Consider the following 25,009-nt stretch of genomic DNA (forward strand, 5'->3'; position numbering starts at 1 on the left):
GTTGTATAGAATATGGTTAACAAGATCTTAACAGGTAAGTTGAAAAAGTGTTCCTTGCTCAATTTAATTTGAGAGGGGCTGAGGTAGAGTTTAACGTGTTTCCTTGTAGGATTATTCAGAAGCTTTCACTGTGTGAATCTTTAAGAGCGGAGTAGAGATGCAGTATTTCCTAAGCTTTATTCATAAAAATCTTTTTCTTTTGACCACATCTATTAACATCTCTTGGAAGAGCATTCCTTTGTGTTCTGTGAGAGAAAACAATTGTTAACACATTTGAAAAATTGGCAGTTTAGTTATATTTACATGGTGAATTAGAAGATAGATTTGCCTGCTGCATATCAACATTTTGAGCCAGCTCCCATGTCTTTTTTTTTTTTTTTTTTTTTAAGATTTTATTTTTAAGTAATCTCTACACCCAACTTGGGACTCAAACTTACAACACTGAGGTCAAGAGTTGCATGCTCTACAGACTGAGCCAGCCGGGTGCCCCACCCCATGTCTTTCTTTAACCCCAAATGCTGCAGTTATTACCTGGGTTTTTTAGGTTGACCAGAGAAAGGTGTTTGTTATAGGCATGTCCATATATAATCATGGTAGTCTGTCCACAGAATCAGGATCCTGAAAGATTCTATCAAATAACTTCTCTCCAATAGTCCAGGAAGACTGTGTAGAACAACTTGCAAAAAGTTGTGATGCTCTTAGAATGACATAAAATTCATTGTATATTCTTCTGTTTTTGTGAGGTAAGTTAGAGGATTTTTATGGTTTTACATGCTGACGCATTGTTTATGGGGCAAGAGCTAACTTAGGGTGGTGTGCCTCCAGTTGTGAAAATGCAACATTTTTTTGGAATATTTTATTATTTATTTATTTTTATTTATTTAAAATTTATTTATTTTAGAGAGGGAGGAGGAAGGGCAGAGGGAAAGGGAGAATCTTAAGCAGGTTCCATGCCCAGCACAGAGCCCGAAGTGGGGCTCAATCTCACAACCCTAGGATTATGACCTGAGCTGAAATCAAGAGTCGGACGCTTAACCGACTGAGCCACCCCCTGGTGCCCCAAAATGCGACATTTTTAAACAATGTTTACTGACAAATTCAGAAAGTTAGGCTGTAAAATGACTATTTTACTCGGAGTAAACAATTCAAGAATAAAAGGGTGAAATATTAGAGATATACAAACTTTATAAAAACTACAGATTGTATTTAATGTGACATAGACTAGAAAGATTTGTAGGGCTTCAGAGTCACTGGGGATCACTAATCCTAGAATAATTCAGAAAATTTTACTATATTGAATTTTAAAACCAGATTTGCTAGCTGTTAAAAATTGTAGCACATAGAGCTCTATATCAAGTATCATTACCAAATATTATTTAAATGCAGTTAAAGGCTTAAAAATTTGGCTTGAATGAAAAAAAATGATTTTAAACATGATAAGGTACAAAATAAATATATATTTAAAGTAGGCCCTTTAGCATGTACCGAATTACTCTGTGTGTATACTTTTGGATAGGAATGCAGTGTGAAAATTATTTTCAGCGCTTATATTATTCTGAATGGAAGTTATCAGTTAATGATTATTTTGTTATTCTTCCATTATAAAGGGCTTAAACAAGATCTCAGTATCAGTAATATAAACACAGGAGAAATCTTTGTTTCTTCTTGAACCATTATGACCTAATGAACACATCTTAGTACAACAAACTGAAAAAGTACATTACATATCAAAGTACCTTTGTATAATGTTCATCATCCCAAAGCCATGAGTTTTTCTCTGCATCCTAGAGCTCTACAACTAAAAAATCCCATATTTAGCTCCCAAATGTTCTCATCAGTAGTTCTAAGAATAACTTGAGTTAATGTATCACCAAGAATAATTACTATAGTAAAATATCATTAAATTTGGCTTATTTTATAATTTAATAAAATTCAGATATTCTAACTAATGTTAACTTAGCTTATTTATGAGAAGTGACTGTCATGAATCAGCTAAAGTCATTTTCATTAAGTGATATTTTCTTTGCTCATTTTAGTTTTGATAACATATTAATTTGGACTAACTATATACTTCATCATCTGTCTGAATGTTTTAGGCAAACTGAACTGTTTCACAGAACAGAATGATGGTGTTGGATATTCCTCTGTTAATATTATAGTTTATTGGGGTCCTCTTTGGATGCCGTCTCAAATCCCTTTTAGGTCTAAGTTATGTATAACAAATTTAGAAATAAATTATGAATAATAATAGTACAGATGCCATTCTTCCAATACAGTACTGTTCAGCTACCATGTTTTCAGTTTTCTTCTTTTAATGCATCTAAGATTGAATTGGCTGGGTTTGGTTTGGTTTTGTTTGTTTTGTAGCTGCATCACACTCTGACTCATATTGAGCTTGCAAGCCAGGGCTGCTTTATCTAGTACTTGTATGATTCCAATATTGACAGCTCAAGTTGGGAAAAAGGGTATCATTTTAGAATGGGATAATGATGAGCTCACTTTTCAACCTAGTTCAGTTAGTTGCTGGTGGGATATCTAACTAATAGAGATGTTATTAAGACAGAGATGTGGGTTTGGACAGAAGATAAAAAGTAAATGTACAGAGAGATTTATGATTTTTAGGTGATAATTAAAACTGTCAGAGGCTTTTGTGTGGAGATGAAGCAGCTGTGGGAGGTGCTGTTGCTTTTTCTGTACAAACTCAAGCAGAGACTATTCACAGTACCTTTAGCCCTTTCATTAGTACATACTTTTCAATCTCACTGGTATCTCAAAACCTTTAAGGGACAGTTTAGAGGATTAGTGAAATAATTAATTTTACATTTTTATTTTTGAATTATTAATTCTTAAGATAAGTTTATTAGTCCCTGAGATTCATAATATTGCAAAGAAAATAGTGGTATTGGTTTTATATTTGTCATGCATCATCTTAGCTGTTTATGGAATGTCCTGTCATATTTATTAAAATTATTAAAGCATGTATTCTATTTGAACAGTGACTATAACTTGAAACATCTCCAGTTTAGGAGAAGGGTACTGGGAGATGATAAGGTAACAAATACAGTAAATGAAACAATTTCTTTCATTTAGATAACAAGAAATTGATAACTTGTTGCTTCCAGTGATTGGGAACTGAGCCACTGGGGGTAGGGTGTGGGTGTCAGGTTGCCTTTTCACTTTGTACTCTTTTGTGCTATTCAGATTTTGAACGATGGAATGATTTTAGTTTGGGAACAGATAAAAGAAATTTAAATTTTGAAAATTACTTTATTTACTTCATAAGGCAGTATGATGGGTTAGTATTGACACTTGAAGTTAGAAGTCGTGATTTCAAGTCATGATTTCACCATCGCCTGGCCAGCTGACATTGGCTGAGTCATTTCACTTCTTTGAATCCCAGTTTCCCATTTGCCCTACTTACCTCTCAGGGTAATTATGAGTTCACTCAAGTATGTGAGGCACGTACTCCGATAGGTGCTGAGAGGAGACACCTTTTCAATCGTATGGGCATCCACTATCAAGCGTAGAACTAGACCAAAAAAAATTTTTTTAAGATTTTATTTATTTATTTGAGAGAAAGAGCACAAGCAGAGAGAGGGGCAGAGGGAGGAGGGAGAAGCAGACTCCCCGCTGAGCAGGGCGCGCCAGAACCAGACAAAATAATTTTGATAAATTTTGAAGATCAGTAGGAAGGATTTACAGTAGCAGCTTGGGAGTGGTAGGGAAGAAGTTAGTGTGGTTCTTCCAGAAGACACGGACATTTGAGTTTATGAAGAGTAAGTAGGGTGGGGAGAAAGGATAAGGAGTGAGAGAAGGTATTTTGCTAAGAAAAAGCTCTGGCTCCATCTCATTTGATGTATGTTTGTGTATAGCACATATTTGTTTTATCTATTTTAAGACAGTACTGTAGCACGTTCTTCCTCAGTTTGCTAATCCCCAAAATTTTGGCTATAATTATTAGTTGAAATTTGGGGAAATCTGACTTGGGACTTTACAGTGACCACAAAAGAATTAGTAGAGAATCACTAAAACTCAACCAAATTTTTAGTACATACATTTTGCTGTATAGACCATAAGTATTAAATCATCAGATTTGGATGTCAGTCTATAGTTCTTTCTTACTAAGGAACTAGTGAGAATTCTTAATTCAGGGGCTAAGCCTCTAATTTGCAGTTCACTTGCATTTTCCCAAATGAGTAGATTTTTATTCCCTGCATCTTTCTTGGTGTTTTTGTCCCCATATACTCTTGTATTTCTTCTGTGTGCCTAGTATCTCATTACTATACCCTTAGGCTTCAAAAGCCTAGTCTCTTACTTTGATCTCTATAGACTGCTTTCTCCTGGTGTGTTTAGCAGAAAAACTTGTTGTCTACTTTACTTGCTAAGTCATGTATATAACTTTTTCTAATCTTGAATATTTTTTCCCTCTTTAGTGGTGGGAAAGATACAAATTTTAAATCCATTTAACAGGAAGTTATTGAGCTCCTAAGTTATAAGTACGAAGGGTTTACTTGGTGCCATATTGTTTCCTTTGTAGCACCATTAAATATCTTACCCCAGAATAGTTCATAGACTTTTAATGTTGAACTACCTAATACCCGCTCTCCTGTAAGTTACAGTTTAGGGGCATTTATATTTTACTATTTAATATTTAACATCGAAAATCCTGTAAGTTATAGAAGTACTTCGTAAATTGAAAATAATGATATAGATAGAAGATTGTATTATTTATTATGGATATTAGCCTCCTTAACACCATGATTATTAAAAACAAGCACAGGGCACCTGGGTGGCTCAGTCGTTAAGCGTCTGCCTTCTGCTCAGGTCATGATCCCAGGGTCCTGGGATCGAGTCCCACATCGGGCTCCCTGCTCAGCGGGAAGCCTGCTTCTCCCTCTCCCACTTCCCCTGCTTGTGTTCCCTCTCTCGCTGTCTCTCTCTCTCTCTGTTGAAAAATAAATAAAATCTTTTAAAAAAAAATAAAAATAAAAACAAGCACAAATGTTTAAAGTTTTACACAGGTTTAGTTTTTGTTTTTGTTTTTCAAAGATTTTATTTATTTATTTTTCAGAGAGAAAGAGAGAGAGCACAGGCCGGGGGAGCGGCAGGGAGAGGGAGAAGCAGACTCCCCACTGAGCAGAGAGCCCAACATGGGACTCGATCCCAGGACCCTGGGATCACCATCTGAGCCAAAGGCAGATGCTTAACCGACTGAGCCACCCAGGCATCCCACACACAGGTTTAGTTTTAAGTGTGAAATAGAGACTTTTGCACAAAATTTATATGGAATATTTGTTAAAACTGTAGAAGACATGAAATTGGGTATTATGTAGGTACTTTCCTCCTTACCTTTTTCATGCGTATTTGTAAATGAGAAGAAAAAGATGAGGTGTCTCAATTCCTGAGTGATATAGCAGTTCAGAATGAATGAGTTCAAAATAAGAAAGCATTATTTCATAATTGCAGAACAATCTTCTGCTTTTAATGACTCTTTCACTTTAGATGCTTTTAGCCTCAGAATAACAGAAAATCAAGCTATATGTGGGTTAAACAGTAAGGATGTTCATCATCTCATACAAGAAGCAGTCTAGAGGTAGGGTGCTTTCCGAGTTAGTTAATTGAGTAGATTGATACCATCATCAAAAATTCAAGTCCTCTGGTATCCCAGAATGACCTGTCCTTTTCAGCTGGATCCTCTCATGATCTCATGGTACCTGCCACAAGTGGCAGATGTTACAGGTGATGATGTCTGGGGAAGAAAACGGAATTTTATCTGCTTATGTTGCATTTACAAAGAATAGCAACCTTCTCAGAACCCCCCAATGAATAGCCCTTATGTAGCGTTGGCCACAGTTGGGTCACTTAGACATGCCTAAGCTACCACTTGGCAGGGGTGGCTTCTTTCTTTGAAGGACATGGCTGCTTGGATGATCATAAAATTCTGTGGACAGGTAAGAAGTGGCTGTTGGGTAGGCAACCAATAGTGCCTGTTGCAATTGAGCCCATTTTAATTTTTTTTTTTTAATGTGTTCAAATGTTTAAGAATTACTTTAAAAAATAAGTGCATCAGTAGTAGAGTAATAACTATGAATAAAGCAGTTCTTTGGCACTTAACAGCTATGAGAACTTACACAAGCTCCATGAATTTCAGTTGAGTTATTACTAAAATGGGAATAATAATGGTACCTATTTTATAGGGTTGTTTTGAGGATTAAATGCCATAATGAATGTAGTGTGCTTTGACATAGTATTTGGCCCATAGTAAATGATCACTATGTGTTAGCTGCTTTTATTATCATATTTTAATTTTAACTTACCTTGAGTGATTCAAGCTTTTGCCTAAATCTATTATATAATATGTTTTATGGGATGTCAGTATTGTAACTATCTAGGGCTAGTTTTGGGGGAAGCAAATTTGATGATGGCCATTGGAAATGCTTAAACGTCAAAAGTCATTCATCCAACCTAACTTCTTTGTAAGTGTTGCTGTCTGTTTTCAGCATAATTTTGATTATTATTACCATTTTTGATCAAAGTTTCATGAAATAATGTAGCTTGTATTCATTTCTGGAATATTGACCCTGGTTCAGTTCTATTTAAATATAAAGACTTTTTTTTTTTTTTTTTTAAGATTTTATTTATTTATTTGTCAGAGAGAGCACGCACAAGCAGGGGGAGCAGCAGGCAGAGGAAGAAGCAGGCTCCCTGCTGAGCAAGGAGCTCCATGCGGGACTCGATCCCAGGACCCTGAGATCATGACCTGAGCCAAAGGCAGATGCTTAACCAACTGAGCCACCCAGGCATCCCTAAAGACTTTTAAAAACATTGTAGGGGGGATAATTAACAAGGGACTGTAAAATGGGAATGATACTTAAATAGGACTGTAAGTATTTAATGCAGTAAAGTACTTAAAGGTCTGTTCATATTAGGCCCTCAATAAAAGTTTCTTTTCTTCCTTATCTCATACAATAAACATGTCAAAAGTATTGTTTGTTTCTTCAGAGACAGAAGAGGTTGTTACCAGCTGTGTCAGCAGGGGAGAATGATATCAATTAGGAAAAAGGAAGTCATGCTAGGAATTTCAAATAAGGATTTAATACAGGAGATGGATTATGCAGGTGTTGATATAACTTTTATGAAATGCTCAAATTTCATTGGCTGGCCAAGGGTCATCTTAGCCATCACTTATATCGTGGTTTTTATGAGAAAAAAATAGGTAGGCATGCCTTAGCTTTTGAACAAACATTAAAAATACAAATATTTCAAATAAGTTGGGAAAGATGTATTTTGCTCATAGTTCTATTCTGACAGTTGCAAATGAATAAATAGATTATATATTATTTTTTTTTTTTTTTTTAAAGATTTTATTTATTTATTTGAGAGAGAGAATGAGATAGAGAGCATGAGAGGGGGGAAGGTCAGAGGGAGAAGCAGACTCCCCGCTGAGCAGGGAGCCCGATGCGGGACTCGATCCCGGAACTCCGGGATCATGACCTGAGCCGAAGGCAGTCACTTAACCAACTGAGCCACCCAGGCGCCCTATATATTATTTTAAATATGGTACATAGCATAGGATTACGTTTCTTTTTCAGTGGATGCTATGCTGCCCAAAGGAGATTATTCTTACAGAACTAAGTTAAATGAATTTTCTTTTTCATTAATTGCTTCATATTAAAACCATAACTCTAGGAGTGGAGGGTGCTTTTCCTGGAGTTTCCGGTTGTTAATTGAGAGGGGGAAAAAAGACATGACTTCCCTTTATCTTCAACTTATTGTATCTGTTCCTTAGAATCTATTCCATTCTTCTTCTTAAAGATATTCTTGTAAGATTCCACATTAAGATTCTAAGCCAGGCCTACAGCAGTTTTAATCCTGGGATTTTTTTTTTCTTCATTAGACCATTGCAGTTATATTAACCATGATTTTTTTCTTGATTTTCATCTTCCATTTGCTGGAGTACATTCTTAAGTAAATTTCTCAGAAAGAGGGAATTGCAGATAAACTTCTGAACTTTTATAGAACTAAAAAATATTCCCCTGGCCTGTGGCTTATTTCATCAGTTGTCCATATGACTTACTGTCTCCTTCAGAACTTAACTCACATATCCTCTTCTCAAAGAGGCCTTCCTTGACTATCGTATTTTAAATTTCAAATCCTGTGTATTACCAGTCCTTCTTTATTGCTTTTTCTCTTAAAGCACTTAACACATTCTAACATGCTATATATTTTGCTTATTTATTTCTTCTATTTCCCCACTAAAAAGTGCTGTACGACAGAGATTTTTGTAGTTTTGTTCACTGCTACATCCTTGAGATATAAAATCATGCCTGGCACATAGTAGCCCCTCAGTAAATATTGCTAAGTGAGTTAGTTAATGTTTCCCTCACTATTACGATTATATATTGAAGTTATAAATAATTTTCTCTTAGAACTTTTCAGGGATTGCTCCATTGTCTTCTGGTATCTGGTGTTATTAATGCAAAATATAATGTCAGTCTCTTTTTTTTTTTTTTTCTTTTTCCTTTTATGGGTGACCTGTTCTCTCTTTCAGAGCTTTCCCTGGGTGGCTCAGTCAGTAAAGCATCTGCCTTCGGCTCAGGTAATGATCCCGGGGTCTTAAGATTGAACCTGGCATCAGGCTCCCTGCTCAGCGGGGAGCCTGCTTCTCCTTCTCCCTCTGCTGCTCCCCCTGCTTGTGCTCTCTCACTTGCTCTCTCTCATATGAATAAATAAAATCTTTAAAAAAAAAAAAAACTCATTTTCTTAGATCTCTGGAAATTTTCAGCAGTGTACATAGATGTGGGTTTTTTCATTGATTCTAGTTGGTACTGAGGAAGCTCTTTAAGATTATTGTTTTTGTCCAGCTCTGGGAAATTATATTCTTAAAAAAAAGAAATTCTTATCCTGGTTTTTTGTCTGTACTATCTACAACTCCTATTGATTATCAAATTTATCTTCTTTTCTCTTCGTGTGCCATTTTCCATATTTTTCTCTTTTTAATTTTGTATCTTTTTAAGGTTTGATATGTTTATTGATAGTTAAACAGTGAAATCTGGCATACTGTTTTCTTTGACTAAAATGAAATACCAATAGGCTACAATAAGATAGATTGATTTAATATTTGTATTTTGTTTATTACTAATAATTATGGATGGCAAAGGTGGCTTATCACATTAAGAGGAAAAGGAGGTATTCATCAGTAAATGAACACGGCTTATTGGAAGAGGACTTGCTCTAATTTTTTATCAGACACTATATATTTTAAATATTATGTAATAAAATATTACACATCCATAAAACTTATGAGTAGAGATGTTTGCATTACAGTATTATTTATAATATGGGAATGGCCTAAATGTCCAATAAGGTAATACTTTATTAAGCTCTCATACTGGTACTGTGAAATGCTTGGTGACCACTAACAGCTATATTTTTCAAAGAATGTTCAGTAATATTGAAAATGATGCATTGAGCATAGCATAAAGTATATAAACTTGTTGAGTCATTATGTTGTATATCTGAAAGAAATGTAACAGTGTGTGTCAACTATACTTCAATAAAAAAGACAAAGAAAATGATAAATTATCCCAATTATTTGTGTATACACACACACATATAAATTTTCACACGTGTTTAATAAAAAGGACTAGTGGAAAGTATTCAAAATGTTAATACAGGTCTATATTCCCATATATGAAACTGTTAGGCCAATATATATTCCTGAATTCCAAATTTTTTAGATTTTAGAACAGAAATATATGTTTTTATAACATCTGGAGAAGTACTCTATAATCAGACACATATTTCTGCAGTGAAACGTGACTAATTCACATTAAGTAGGATACATAAAGTTTATAATTTCATGTCAGTGGAGGTTACATTTTGCTGCTAAATCAATTTGTGCCAAACTTAATTTTAAAATTTCCTTTTTTTTAAACCTTTTTGGATTTCAGAATTATGTGCATTTTGGATCAGTAGTTATTTAAGCAATGAAATTATGAATTTTTTAAATTTTTGTTTTTTATAATTTTTCACGTATTTCTAGGAACATATAAATATTTATGTCACAGGAAAAATATTTTAGCAACAAATTTAAAAACTATGACTATTTAAAAAAACTATGACTGTATTTCTTACTAAATCATAGCCTTCCCTACAGGAAGGGAAAAGAGCCAAATTCACTGGGAGATATTCATTCAGTGATTCAGCAAGCACTAGCTTGCATTCCCAACAACAGTGTAGCAGGGTTCCCCTTTCTCCGCATCCTTGCCAACATCTGTTGTTTCCTGACTTGTTAATTTTAGCGATTCTGACTGGTGTGAGGTGGTATGTCATTGTGGTTTTGATTTGTATTAATTTTAGCGATTCTGACTGGTGTGAGGTGGTATGTCATTGTGGTTTTGATTTGTATTTCCCTGATGCCAAGTGATATGGGGCATTTTTTCATGTGTCTCTTATCCATTTGTATGTCTCCTTTGGAGAAATGTCTGTTCATGTCATCTGCCCATTTCTTGACTGGATTATTTGTTTTTTGGATGTTGAGTTTGATAAGTTCTTTATATTTAGATACTAGCCCTTTATCTGATATGTCATTGGAAAATATCTTCTTCCATTCTGTCAGTTGTCTTTTGGTTTTCTCGACTGTTTCCTTTGCTGTGCAAAAGCTTTTTATCTTGATGAAGTCCCAGTAGTTCATTTTTCCCTTTGTTTCCCTTCCCTTTGGTGACATGTCTAGCAAGAAGTTGCTGTGGCCGAGTCGAAAAGGTTTCTGCCTGTGTTCTCCTCTAGGACTTTGATGGATTCCTGTCTCACATTTAGGTCTTTCATCCATTTTGAGTCTATTTTTGTGTATGGTGTAAGGAAATGGTCCAGTTTCATTCTTCTGCATGTGGCTGTCCAATTTTCCCAACACCATTTGTTGAAGAGACTGTCCTTTTTCCATTGGATATTCTTTCCTGCTTTGTCAAAGATTAGTTGACCATAGAGTTGAGAGTCCATTTCTGGGCTCTCTATTCTGTTCCATTGATCTATGTGTGTGTTTTTGTGCCAGTACCATACTGTCTTGATGATGACAGCTTTGTAATGGAGCTTCAAATCCGGAATCGTGATGCTACCAGCTTTGGTTTTCTTGTTCAACATTCCTTTGGCTCTTCAGGGTCTTTTCTGGTTCCATACAAATTTTAGGATTATTTGTTCCAGCTCTGTGAAAAAAGCTGATGGTATTTTGATAGGGATTACATTGAATGTGTAGATTGCTCGAGGTAGCATAGACATTTTCACAGTATTTGTTATTCCAGTCCATGAGCATGGAACGTTTTTCTATTTCTTTGTGTCTTCCTCAGTTTCTTTCATGAGTGTTCTATAGTTTTCTGGGTACAGATCCTTTGCCTCTTTGATTAGGTTTATTCCTAAGTATCTTAATGGTTTTGGGTACAATTGTAAATGGGATCGACTCCTTAATTTTTCTTTTTTTCTGTCTCATTGTTAGTGTATAGAAATGCGACTGATTTCTGTGCATTGATTTTATGTCCTGCCACTTTATTGAATTCCTGTATGAGTTCTAGCAATTTTGGGGTGGAGTCTTTTGGGTTTTCCGCATAGAGTATTATATCATCTGGGAAGAGTGAGAGTTTGACAGCTTCTTTGCTGATTCGGATGCCTTTTATTTCTTTTTGTTGTCTGATTGCTGTGGCTAGGACTTCTAGTACTATGTTGAATAGCAGTGGCAATAGTGGACATCCCTGCCGTGTTCCTGACCTTACGGGAAAAGCTCTCAGTTTTTCCCCATTGAGAATGATATTCACTGTGGGCTTTTTGTATATGGCTTTTATGATACTGAGTTATGTTCTCTCTATCCCTACACTGTGAAGAGTGTTAATCAAGAAAGAATGCTGCACTTTGTCAGATGCTTTTTCTGCATCTACTGAGAGGATCATATGGTTCTTATTCTTTTATTTTTGTAGTGCATCACATTGATTGATTTGTGGATGTTGAACCACCCTTGCAGCCCAGGAATAAATCCCATTTGGTTGTGGTGAATAATCCTTTTAATGTACTGTTGGATCCTATTGCCTAGTATATTGGTGAGAATTTTGGCATCCATTTTCATCAGGGATATTGGTCATTGATTCTCCTTTTTGGTGGGGTATTTGGTTGTGGGATCAAGGTAATGCTGGCCTCATAGAAAGAGTTTGGAAGTTTTCCTTCCATTTCTATTTTTTGGAACAGTTTCAGAAGAATAGGTATTAATTCTTCTTTAAAGTTTGGTAGAATTCCCCTGGGAAACCATCTGGCCCTGGACTCTTGTTTGTTGGGAGAATTTTGATTACTGCTTCAATTTCCTTGCTGGTTATGGGTCTGCTCAGGTTTTCTATTTCTTCCTGTTTCTGTTTTGGTAGTTTATACATCTCTAGGAATGCATCCATTTCTTCCAGATTGCCTAATTTGTTGCCATATGGTTGCTCATAATATGTTCTTATAATTGTTTGTATTCCTTCAGTATTGGTTGTGATCTCTCCTCTTTCACTCATGATTTTATTTATTTGGGTCCTTTCTTTTTTCTTTTTGATAAGTCTCACCAGGGGTTTATCAATGTTCTTAATTCTTTCAGAGAACCAGCTTCTAGTTTCATTGATCTGTTCTCCTGTTCTCTTGGTTTCTATTCTGTTTATTTCTGCTTGAGTCTTTATTATTTGTCTTCTCTGATGGGTTTACGCTTTATTTGCTGTTCTTTCTCCACCTCCTTTAGCTGTAAGGTTAGCTTGTGTATTTGAGAACTTTCTTGTTTCTTGAGAAAAGTTTGTATTGCTAAAACTTCCCTCTTATGTCTGCATTTGCTGCATCTGAAAGGTTTCGAATAGTTGTGTTTTCATTTTCATTGGTTTCCATGAATTTTTTAAATTCTTCTTTAATTTCCTGGTTGACCCATTCATTCTTGAGCAGGATGCTCTTTAGCCTCCATGTATTTGAATTCTTTCCAAATTTCCTCTTGTGATTGAGTTCCAGTTTCAAAGCAATGTGGTCCAAAAATATGCAAGGAATGATCCCAGTCTTTTGGTATGGGTTGAGACCTGATTTGTGACCCAGTATGTGATCTCTTCTGGAGAATGTACCATATGTACTTGAGAAGAATGTGTATGCTGTTGCTTTAGGATGGAATGCTCTGAATATATCTGTGAAGTCCATGTGGGCCAGTGTGTCATTCAAAGCCCTTGTTTCCTTGTTGATCTTCTGCTTAGATGATCTGTTCATTGCAGTGAGTAGGGTGTTAAAGTCCCCTACTATGATTGTATTATTATCGATGTGTTTCTTTAATTTTTTTATTAATTGGCTTATATAATTGGCTGTTTCGTGTTAGGGGCATAAATATTCACAATTGTTAGATCTTCTTGTTGGATAGATCCTTTAATTATGATATAGTGTCCTTCCTCTAGGACCAGTCTTTGGTTTAACATTTAATTTGTCTGATATAAGGATTGCCACCCCAGCTTTCATTTGATGTCCATTAGCATGATACATGGTTTTCTACCTTCTCACTTTCAAACTGGAGGTGTCTTTGGGTCTAAAATGAGTCTCTTGCAGACAGCATATCGATGGGTCTTGTTTTTTTATCCAGTCCGATACCCTGTGTCTTTTGATTGGGGCATTTGGCCCATTTACATTCAGGGTAACTATTGAAAGATGAATTTAGTGCCATTGTATTACCTGTAAAGTCACTGTTTCTGCATATTGTCTCTGTTCCTTTCTGATCTGTGTTACTTTGGGCTTTCTTTTGCTTAAAGGATCCCCCTTTTTTTTTTTCTTGAGAGACAGCACGAGTGGAGAGAAGGGCAGAGGGAGAAGGAGAAGCAGGATCCCCCCTGAGCAGGGAGCCCGATGTAGGGCTCGATCCCAGGACCCTGAGGTCATAACCTGAGCTGAAGGCAAACGCCCAACCGACTGAGCCACCAGGCGCCCCTTAAAGGATCCCTTTTAATATTTTATGGCTGTTTGGTGATCACAAATTCTTTTAGTTTCTGTTTGTCCTGGAAGCTTTTTATCACTCCTTTTATTTTGAATGACATCCTGGCTGGATAAAGTATTCTTGGCTGCATATTTTTCACATTTAGCACCCTGAATATATCATGTCAGTCCTTTCTGGCCTGCCAGGTCTCTGTGGATAGGTCTGCTGCCAATCTGTTTCTACCCTTGTAGGTTTCAGACCCCCCCTTTTTTTTTTTTAAGATTTTATTTATTTACTTGACAGCACAAGTAGGCAGAGCGGCAGGCAGAGGGAGAGGGAGAAGCAAGCTCTCTGTGGAGCAGGGAGCCTGATGTGGGGCTCAGTCCCAGGACCCCCAGGATCATGACCTGAGCTGAAGGCAGACGATTAACCAACTGAGCCACCCAGGCACCCCGGTTTCAGACATCTTGTCCCAAGCTGCTTTCAGGATTTTCTCTTTGTTGCTGAGATTTGTAAGTTTCACTATTACATGTTGGGGTGCTGACCTATTTTTATTGATTTTGAGGGGAGTTCTCTGTGCCTCCTGGATTTTGATGCCTGTTTCCTTCCCTAGATTAGGGAAGTTCTCTGCTATAATTAGCTCCGATATACCTTCTGCCCCTCTCTCTCTTTCCTCTTCTTCTGGGATCCTAATTATTCTAATATTATTTCACTTTATGGTATCACTTATCCCTCAAATTCTCCCCTCGTGGTCCAGTAGTTGTTTATTTCTCTTATTCTCAGCTTCTTTATTCTCCATCGTTTGATCTTCTATATCACTAATTCTGTCTTCTGCCTCATTTATCCTAGCAGTTAGAGCCTCCATTTTTTTATTGCATCTCATTAATAGCCTTTTTTATTTCGACTTGGTTAGATTTTAGTTCTCTTACTTCTCCAGAAAGGGATTCTCTACTCTCTTCTGTGCTTTTCTCAAGCCCAGCTAGTATCTTTATAATCGTTATTCTGAACTCTAGCTCCAACATCTTACTTATGTTCATACTGATTAGGTGCCTGGCAGTCAGTACTGCCTCTTGTTCTCTTGTTTGAGGTAAGTTTTTCCATCTTGTCATTCTGTCCAGCGAAGAATAGATGAATGAGAGAACAAAACACTAAAATGGCAACGAGCCCAGAGAAATATACACTAAACAAATCAGATGAGTCCTGAAACAAACAAACAAAATTAAAATTAAAAAAACAAAGAATATAATCAGACGGGTGGATGAAACAGAGCAATACACTGGATCCTGTGTGTATTTTGTTCTTTTAGAAAACTAGATCCCAAAATTGTAAAGAAAAATTACATATGTACAAAAATAAAATTAAATACGATGAAGTGATAGAATGTAACTATAAAAATGAAAATTAAAAGACCAAAAACAAGAGAAGAAAAAAGAAGGAATATACACAGGTTAACAGAACAGAGCAATACGCTATATTCTGAGTGTATTTGGGTCAGTTTGTTAGAAGAAACTACATCTCAAAATTGTAAAGAAAGAAAACATATATATATATATATATATATATATATATATATATAAATAAAATTAAATACATTGAAAGGATAGACTGTATCTGTAATGATGAAAATTTAAAAAGACTTTAAGATAACAAAAAAAAAAAGAGAAAGAAGAAAAAAAGAAGAAGAAAAAGAGAAAGAATATGATCAGGCAGGTGAAGAGAACAGAGCCATACACTAGATTCTGGATGTATTTTGGTCTGTTAGAAGAAACTGCATCCCAAAATTGTAAAGAAAGAAAAACTTACATATTTACAAAAACAAAATTAAATACAATGAAAGATAGAATAACTATAAAAATGAAAATTAAAAAAGATTTTTAAAAAGTTGATGAAATCATTGAAAAAGGGAAGAGGGAAAAAAATTAAAATTGAAAGACTAAAGAATCATGGGGGGAAAAAACTGTGAATTCTATATGCTGTATTCCCCTAGCACTGGAGTTTTGCAGTTCTCATTCCTTGGTAAAACTTGGTCTTAGCTGGTTGTTCTTGCTGATCTTAGTGGGAAGAGTCCTGTTACATTGATCCTCAGGTGTCTTTGCCTGGGCGGAATTGCACTGCCCTTGCCAGGGGGCCAGGCTAAGTGATCTGCTGGATTGCTGCATGTGGCTTTTGTTCCCTGAAGGCTTTCCACACCACTTTTAGAGGATGAGAATGAAAATGGTGGCCTCCCAATCTCCAGCCCCAGAGCCAAGAGCTCAGGGCCCCACTCCTCAGTGAGCCCTCAGGGAAAAGCAGTCCGTCACTCCTGTCTCCCTGGTCTCTGTCTGCTCTGTGCTCACCTAGCCTGTTACTGAACATTTGTATCTCAGTCATGGGACCCCATTTTGAGTCTCCAGACCCTGAAGACTCGTGTGGTGCATACCTGCGCGTCTCCTCCCCAGGTAGGAAGGGGAGTCTCGCTGATTCTGCCACTTGCTGGGCCCCTGCTCAGAGAGTAGTTGCCTGCCTGTGCTGGGGTTTGCGGTTTATGGCAACCTTGAGCTGAAAGCCCACTCCTGGGCTTGTTGATTGCAGCTGGCTTCCCCGCTCCAATGCCTGGGAGCTCTGCCACACTCAGGCACCCCCAGTCTTTCTGAGACCCAGGGGATCCTGAGACCACACTGTCCCACCTCGGATTCCGCCCACTTTGCCACCTGGCCACTTCTCAGGCAGGGATGTCCCTCACTGGAGCAGACTTCTAAAAGTTCTGATTTTGCACTCCACTGCTGTATCGCTTTCCAGTACCTGGCTTACGTAGGCTCCCTCCTCCTGCAGTTTATCATCCCATATACTGCCTCAGATTCACTTTTCCGCACCTCCTACCTTGGAGAAAGTGGTCGCTTTTTTATTTGTAGAGTTGCAGCTATTATTTTCTTAGATCTCTGGTTGAGTTTGCAGGTGTTCAGAATGATTTGATAGCTACCTAGCTGAATTCCTGAGACCAGGTGAAACCAGGGTCTCCTACTCTTCCTTATTTCTGTTTATTGCTAAATATTATTCTCTTATATGGGTATGTCATATTTTATTTGTCCCTCAGTTGATGGGCTTTTGAGTTGTTTTCACATTTTTCCTATTATGCATAATGCTGCTATGAACACTCATGTACAAGTTTTTATGTGGACATATGTTTTCATTTCTCTTGGGTTACACTTAGGAATGGAATTACTGGTATATATGGTAACTCTCTGTTGAACTTCTTGAGGAATGGCTAAATTTCCAAAGCAGGTATACCAGTTTGCATTCCTACCAGCAGTGTTTGATGGTTTCACTTTTTCCACATCCTTGTCAGCAACACTTGTTATTATCTGACTTTTTTTTTCTGACTTTCTAATTATAGTCATTCTAATGAGTTTGAAGTGATATCTCACTGTGGTTTTGATGTACATTTCCCTGATAACTAATGAAGTCTTTTCATGTGTTTATTGGGCATTTGTATATTTTCTTTGGAGAAATGTCTATTCAGATTCTCTTTACCCATTTTTAGTTGGGTTATTTGTCTTTTTATTATCGAATTGTAAGTTATTTATAGATTCTAGATATAAGTTTCTTATTCTATGTATGATTTTCAAATATTTTCTCCCATTCTGTTGTCTTTTTCACTTTCCTAATAGTGTCCTTTGAAGCACAAAAGTTTTTAACTTTGACAAAAGCCAATTTGTTTTTTTTCCTTTCTTTTTCTTACAGTTTTGGTGTCATATCTAAAAATTCAGTCATCAAGATGTACTCCTAAAAAAAAAAAAAAAAAGATTTACCCCTATGTTTTCTTCCAAAAGTTTTCTAATTTTAGCCTTTTAGATCTTTGATCCATCTTGAGTTCATTTTTTTATATGGTTGGTGTAAGGTAGGGAGGTGGGGTAGAAATCACAGGTAAAAATCAAACTAAAGATGATATGTCTGAAGATACTAATAAATAAATAAGTAGCAGGAGATACATGAAACAAGACTGCCAAAATACTAATTATTAATGTTCAGTGAAGAATGCATGGGATTTACTATGCTATTTTTTCTAGATTTTTTTGTTTGAAAATATCCATAACAGAATGTTTTTCTTAGTATTGGTTATAGTTTCTTGGCACCATTAATTACATTGACCTATCATCAGTATCCTTTGCTTGGTATTGGACTATTAGTTATTAGATGGCCTCAAATACAAGTTGGGGTATAACTGTGAAAATCTTAATTACTATAATAAAAACTGTACAAGCAAAACAAATTAAGCTAAAACTTTTTTATCTCAAGGTCTCTAAATTCTTGATATACCCAAAACTTGTGTTCTATTTAGAATTTTATGAACAGTATGTTTAAATGTGTTGTATACAAATTCATGTAGTTTACAGCTTTCTACAATCTACTTCTCAGACTTCTGTTGAGGGACAGCTGTTCTGGAGAATGCTGAGTGGAGAAAAGTTTTTTTTTGCCTCAAATAAGCTTGCAGTTGAACAAAGATAAACTGATTTCCTTACCACAGGACTTCTCAGGATCTTTTAATATGCAAATACAAATCCTAAATCTTTAATATTTGGCCCGCAGTGTTGTTTTGTTTTGGTTTGGTTTCTTTTTAGAGAGAGCATGAATGTGCACTCTTCTCTTTGTAACAGAACAGATAGAAATACAGCAAGGATATAAAAAATTGACCAACACCATCCAATCACTGGATCTAATTGACATTTATAGAATACGCCATTTGACAATACAAGAATACACATTCTTTGTTTTTTGTTTTTGTTTTTGTTTTTTTGGCGGGGGCAGAGGAGCAGAGAGAACCTTAAGCAGGCTCCTCGCCAGCACAAAGCCCCACGCAGGGCTCAGTCTCATAACCCTGAGATCAAGACTTGAGCCAAAATCAAGAGTCAGATACTTAACCAGCTGAGCCACCCAGGTTCCCCAGCAAGCAGTGTTTTTTAAGCTTATTTGACCACTTGTATACCATGGAGTAGTTTGGAAAACATCAGATTACATATTTAAAAATCACATGAATGCCATACTTATATAATTAAAAATTTAAGTTATTTATCACTCCCCTGATTGTCATTTCTTAAAGTTTCTCCTTTCTCCTCCTTATGTCAGTCCTTTTCTATTGCTCTTATTTTTGTAATTTCCTCTCATGTATTTGTCTAACTACTGAAAGTGACCAGATTTTGAAATTGCTATGTTTCTCTATGGGTATGGGTTTGTTACTAATAGAAAATATTTAACACTAGTAGAAAATATTTTCAGTTAATTATGCCTTTAAAATATAATAAATTATGACTTCTATTTGTACTTGTTATTTAACTAATAGCATTTGCAAAACTTGCAAAAGAAAGCAATGTTTAGAGAATTACAACTATTAGATAAATTTTGTTGTCTTTCTAATTGAATTTTTTACTTATTCCAAAAAATTTAGAAAATATTACTAAAGGAATAACTAGCGAACTTTAAAATTATTCAAAATTGAAAAAACTGGTGAACTTTGATCCAAATCAGGAAAGATGGCACCATTACAATGGAGAAGCATAATGAGGATGATAAACATCCTAGGGGTGGTGTTCAATGTCAGACCTCTTTTTTTTTTTATACATTTTATTTATTTATTTGACAGAGAGACACAGCGAGAGAGGGAACACAAGCAGAGGGAGTGGGAGAGGAAGAAGCAGGCTTCCCGCTGAGCAGGGAGCCCGATGCGGGGCTCAATCCCAGGACCCTGAGATCATGACCTGAGCCGAAGGCAGACGCTTAATGACTGAGCCACCCAGGCGCCCCCAATGTCAGACCTCTTAATGAGACCAGTGAATAACACTGACTATTGGCATTTTATATGTAGTAGTATGGGTGAAGGACTATACTCATAACTCACTACTTGCTATTGTTTTTTTGTATTAATATTCAGCTATAGGAATGTTTTAAAAGTCAAATGAAGAATAAACTCAAATGTAAAAGCTCAAAAAAAAATTTAACTCCCAGCTGACCTCAGCTCACCTCCCCTACCCCAGATCATTAGGGCTTTTCTCCTCAGGTAACCAGAAATAGTACTTTCCCAAGTACTATCTCCCTGATTATTTGTTTCTTGAGTATCCTCTGTTACTTGTTTATATTCATTGCCCTGCGTGGTGCTTGAGATTCTTTCCCCCTCTGTTCCTCCCTTGGCGTGCACACACTCTCTAAAATAAATAAATAAAATATATATTTTTTTAAATCCTGTTTTGAAATATACTTAAAAATCTTAGCGTCATTGCAAATGATTAGACAAAAGCCATTCTCTTATATTTTTAAATTCCATCCCAGAAACATAGGTCTAGAAATTAATAAGTGAGTCAGATGGAGAAAGCTACTTTTAATATATATGAACTCTGAAAGCTTTTTATTCTGCTGTTTAGATATTGTGAGTGTTAGTGTTTTCTTGAACTACATTTTTGTTTTATATTAAAACTGATAAACCAGGATTAGAGGAGATTGAGCTATTATGATTAATTGTACTTTGGTTATTTGAGGAATAATCAGTAGAACTTTGTATTTCTCTCTTCCAATTTATTGTTGAAAATCTCCCTGATCTTTATCAATATCTTTTCTTGCTTTAGTAAATAAATATTTGTTTCCACTGTTTGTCCCTAAGAGAACCATGTCTAAATTATCTACCCCAGTCCCCCACACAAGGAAGAAGGTTAGGCATAAAATTAAGTGAATGGTAAATACTTGTTAAACAATTTTATTGTTGAAGATAATGTAATCTTTCTTTGTGATTTGGCATGCAATATACTGATTTTTTTTCCAGTAAGTTGAGCTTTTTCCATTATGTTTCAAGTACATGTATAAAAATTTGGAAACTATATATTAATTAAAAGGACAAATGTTAGTACATAATAATTTTGTGTGTTTTTACATTATAAATACAATTATTATAGTGAAACATGTTTTTAATTAAAAATTTAAGAATTTCATGCTTTGAAGATTACACTTGCTTTAGACAGGTATAGGACTTAGGGCCTGAGGATCAGACTTATATCTATGGCAAAGTATTTTTCTTTCCTCCTTACCTTCTCCCCATCTAGTACACATACTTTGGTATTCTAAGTATGTTTTATATTTACATTTTCTTTGTTTCCCATGGTCTGTTTGCTAGAGAGAAAGTTAATTCTAATTCTTGGAACCATTTTTGGTTTATTTATAGATTGGTAAAAGAAAAAATGATGTATGAGAAAGAAGCAAAACAACAAGAAGAAAAGATCGAAAAAATGAAAGCTGAAGATGGTGAAAATTATGCCATTAAAAAGCAGGTAAATTGTATCTTTAATAATAATAGCTAACATTTACAGAATACCATGTTAACTAATATTTTAACAGCCCTTTGAGAAGGTGCTATTATTTTCTTCTTTACTATTAAAACGTCCGTTTAAAATTAGGGAAGCAGGGGCGCCTGGGTGGCTCAGTCGTTAAGCGGCTGCCTTCGGCTCGGGTCATGGTCCCAGGGTCCTGGGATCGAGCCCCGCATCGGGCTCCCTGCTCAGCCGGGGAGCCTGCTTCTCCCTCTCCCTCTCCCTGACGCTCCCTCTGCTTGTGCTCACTCTCTCTCTGTCAAATAAATAAAATCTTAAAAAAAAAAAAAATCAGGGAAGCACAGGTTACATAGTTTGCCCACAGTCACAGAACCACCATGCAGTATAGCTAGGGTTTGAATACAGGAGTTCTGGGTCTAAAATTTGTACTCTTATCCATTAAGCTATCCTGCCTCTCCATTTTAAAAATGTATTAAATATAAAAATGGGGGCATCTGCCTGGCTTAGTGAGAAGAGCATGAATGTTGATCTCAGGGTTCTGAGTTTTAGCCCCACATAGTTTGTAGAAATTACTAAAAAAAGTAAACTTAAAAATATTTAATATATAAATGGCCTAATCTTACATTAAATGTATTTGTATATTAAATTTATAAATATTTTCCCCAAACTGATTTGAAGACCACCAAAATAAATATGTATATTACAAGTGGCTTCTTCTGATTATTCTCATGACAAATTTCAGTCTCCTTAGTACTGCACACAAGGCTCTTCTTGATTTTGGTACCTGCTTATCCAACTTTATCTCTTGCTATTCCCTCCCTGGATCTCTTAGGTCTTGCCTTTTTGTTTCCTGAACATGCTCTTTTCCTTTTTTTTTTTTTTTTTAATTTTATTTTATTATGTTAATCACCATACATTACATCATTAGTTTTTGATATAGTGTGCTCTTTTCCTTTGCCTCTGACATACTGCATGTGTGTGAGATGCTCTTCCTACTTCTCCTACCTACCCTTTCCTTATAAATTCCTGTTTATCTGTTAAACATCCCCTACCCTCTACCTCAGTCTCCTTTGCTGAAACTCTCCCTTCCCCTCGCCCTGTGCTCATTGTCTCCTCCACCCCGTATTTGTGTGTGTGTGTGTGTATGTGTGTGTGTGTTTTAACCTTCAAGAGTTCCATCTGCAATCTCTAGGTCTTAAGTTCGTACAGTCATATAACTTCTCCATTTTTATGTCCACTCATTTATTCACTCAACAGATATTTATTGAATCCCCTGCTACTTGCAAATACTATTCTAGGCATTCTTTTAGGCATGGCATTAAAAAGAACAGCAAACCAGAAACAAAAAAACTAGAGTCCCTACTTACTTGACATTCATTCTAGTGCCAGTATCTCCCAATTTATATCTCTGGGCTTGACCATTCCAGACGTATATATATTCAGCTAATCACCTACTTGGCATATTCTCTTGGGTGCCCAAAATAAAAATCTTGGTCTTCCCTCAAGCTAACCCACCTTCTCAGAACAAAAAATCTGTTCCTTCTTTTGTTATCCCCCTTCAGTAAATGATACCTCCAGTCATCCAGATACCTAAAACCAAAAATTTAGTGGATCTCTTCTTGATGCTTTTCTCTTTTAATAACCACATCTAATATCCGCAAGTCCTGTTTCTTATTCCCTCTTTTTCTTTCCCTACTACGACTGCCCTTAATCCAGTCCACTCTCATCTTTTGCCTACACTATTGCAAAAGCCTCCTAGTCAGCACACCTCTTTGTCTCTTGAAACCTCCATTCGCTCCCACCACAACAGCCAGATTGATCTCTAAAATGGTACATCAGATCATTTACTCCTTTACTTAAAATCCAGTGTGCAGTGCATGTAGAATAAAATCCAGATGACACCAAGGAAAAGGAGAGTATAAACAAGCTTATACAGATTATATCTCGAGACTTCTTTTTTAAATCAGGACTCTGTGAACTCACAGTGGTTTTAATCATATAAATTACGTTCAGATGATAATAGCGAACACTCAGTCCAGACTTCATTCAACAGTGTTAATCATTTAAAATGGATTTTTCTTCTTTTTTTTTTTAAGATTTTATTTATTTATCTTACAGAGAGATATAGCGAGAGAGGGAACACAAGCGGGGGAGTGGGAGAGGGAGAAGCAGGCTTCCTGCAGAGCAGGGAGCCCGATGTGGGGCTCAATCCCAGGACCTGGGACCCTGACCTGAGCTGAAGGCAGACGCTTAACGACTGAGCCACCTAGGCGCCCCAAATGGATTTTTCTGTAGACATTTGCTGTGTTGCAAAAGGAACACAGTGTCATCTGAAACATCCAGGAAGAAAACCTCATTTTGAGCTTCTAGGAGAGCCTGCCTTTCTCTATGTGTGGTATAGCAGAGGACATTTGTGTTTAAGATTTTCGTAAATTTTGGGTGCCTGGGTGGCTCAGTTGGTTGGCGTCCCGGGATCGAGTCCCGCATCGGGCTCCCTGCTCAGCAGGGAGTCTCCTTCTCCCTCTGACCCTGCCCCCTCTCGTGTGTTCTCTCTCTCAAATAAATAAATAAAATCTTTAAAAAAAAAAAAAGATTTTCGTAAATTTTGGGAGGATTTGTAAACAGATTTGTAGATAGAATATGTCTGCTGATATATTGACTGCTATGAACTCACTGCTCTTCATAAGGATTTACATATGGAATACAATTTTTTGATTCTTAAAATAATGATGGTTAAATGCTTTTTTATTTATTATTATTTTTTAAAGATTTTATTTATTTATTTGACAGAGAGAGACACAGCGAGAGAGGGAACCCAGGCAGGGGGAGTGGGAGAGGAAAAGCAGGCTTCCCACGGAGCAGGGAGACTGAAGCAGGGCTCGATCCCAGGACCCTGGGACCATGACCTGAGCCAAAGGCAGACACTTAACGACTGAGCCACCCAAGCACCCCAAATGCTTTTTTAAATATGTACTTGTATAAATATTTATATCACTCTCTCACTTTAGCCCCTCTCTCACTTTAATGCCCTCTGTTGTTTTCCAGCATCTAGTAAGAAATAGTATGACATAGTATATGATTTTATTTCTTCCAGGTGCTTCTCAATCAGGCTTATTTTCCCAGATATGTAGCTTTTGACCTCAGTTAGTTTTATCTTTGCCTTGTTCTTTTAATCACCAGTAATGTATTAAAAAACAGCCATATAGCTAGAATAGAAGTTGTGAGTTACCTGAATGGAGAATAAATGTGTTCTCTTTCTAAATAAAATTCTACAAATAATGTCACAGATTATCAGAGAATCTGTTTTATTTTAATATTTATATATTGATCATCTTTCAATAAAGTCACTACTTTATAGGTAGGGATTAACTCTTCATTGAATCTTCTGTTCTAATAGTTATTTAAAAGTACTAGCCACTTAACTACATTATCATTGGATACATATACAGATGTAAAAAGGGGAAATTTTTTGTTTAAAAATCCTTTCTAGGGCACCTGGGTGGCTCAGTCAGTTAAGCATCCAACATTTGGTTTAGGTGCAGGTCATGATCTCATGGGTCGTGGGATTGAGCCCCGCCTCCAGCCCCATGCTCAGAGAGGGGAGTCTGCTTGAATATTCTCGCCCTCTGCCCCTTCCCCCACTCTTGTGCTCATGCATGCTCTTTTTTATCTCTCTCTCAAATAAATAAAATAAATCTTAAAAAAAATCCTTTCTACACTCAGCCATGTTAAAATTCTCTCTTTTGTCACAGTGGTCATGGTTTATAACATGATTTCT

At 36.3% G+C, this 25,009-nt stretch overlaps 1 protein-coding gene across 1 annotated transcript in view; it reads left to right on the plus strand.

The window, feature by feature from the left end:
* TBCA (tubulin folding cofactor A) overlaps positions 1 to 25,009 on the plus strand; it is an 84,743-nt gene that overhangs the window by 44,173 nt on the left and 15,561 nt on the right. The window contains exon 2 of the mRNA XM_036090137.2: positions 21,126 to 21,231. Coding sequence (XP_035946030.1) covers positions 21,126 to 21,231 — 106 coding nt within the window. The remainder of the gene's footprint in view (positions 1 to 21,125; positions 21,232 to 25,009) is intronic.

The sequence above is a fragment of the Halichoerus grypus genome, chromosome 2 (genome assembly GCF_964656455.1).
Source record: "Halichoerus grypus chromosome 2, mHalGry1.hap1.1, whole genome shotgun sequence".
In the NCBI taxonomy this organism is placed as follows: domain Eukaryota; kingdom Metazoa; phylum Chordata; class Mammalia; order Carnivora; family Phocidae; genus Halichoerus; species Halichoerus grypus.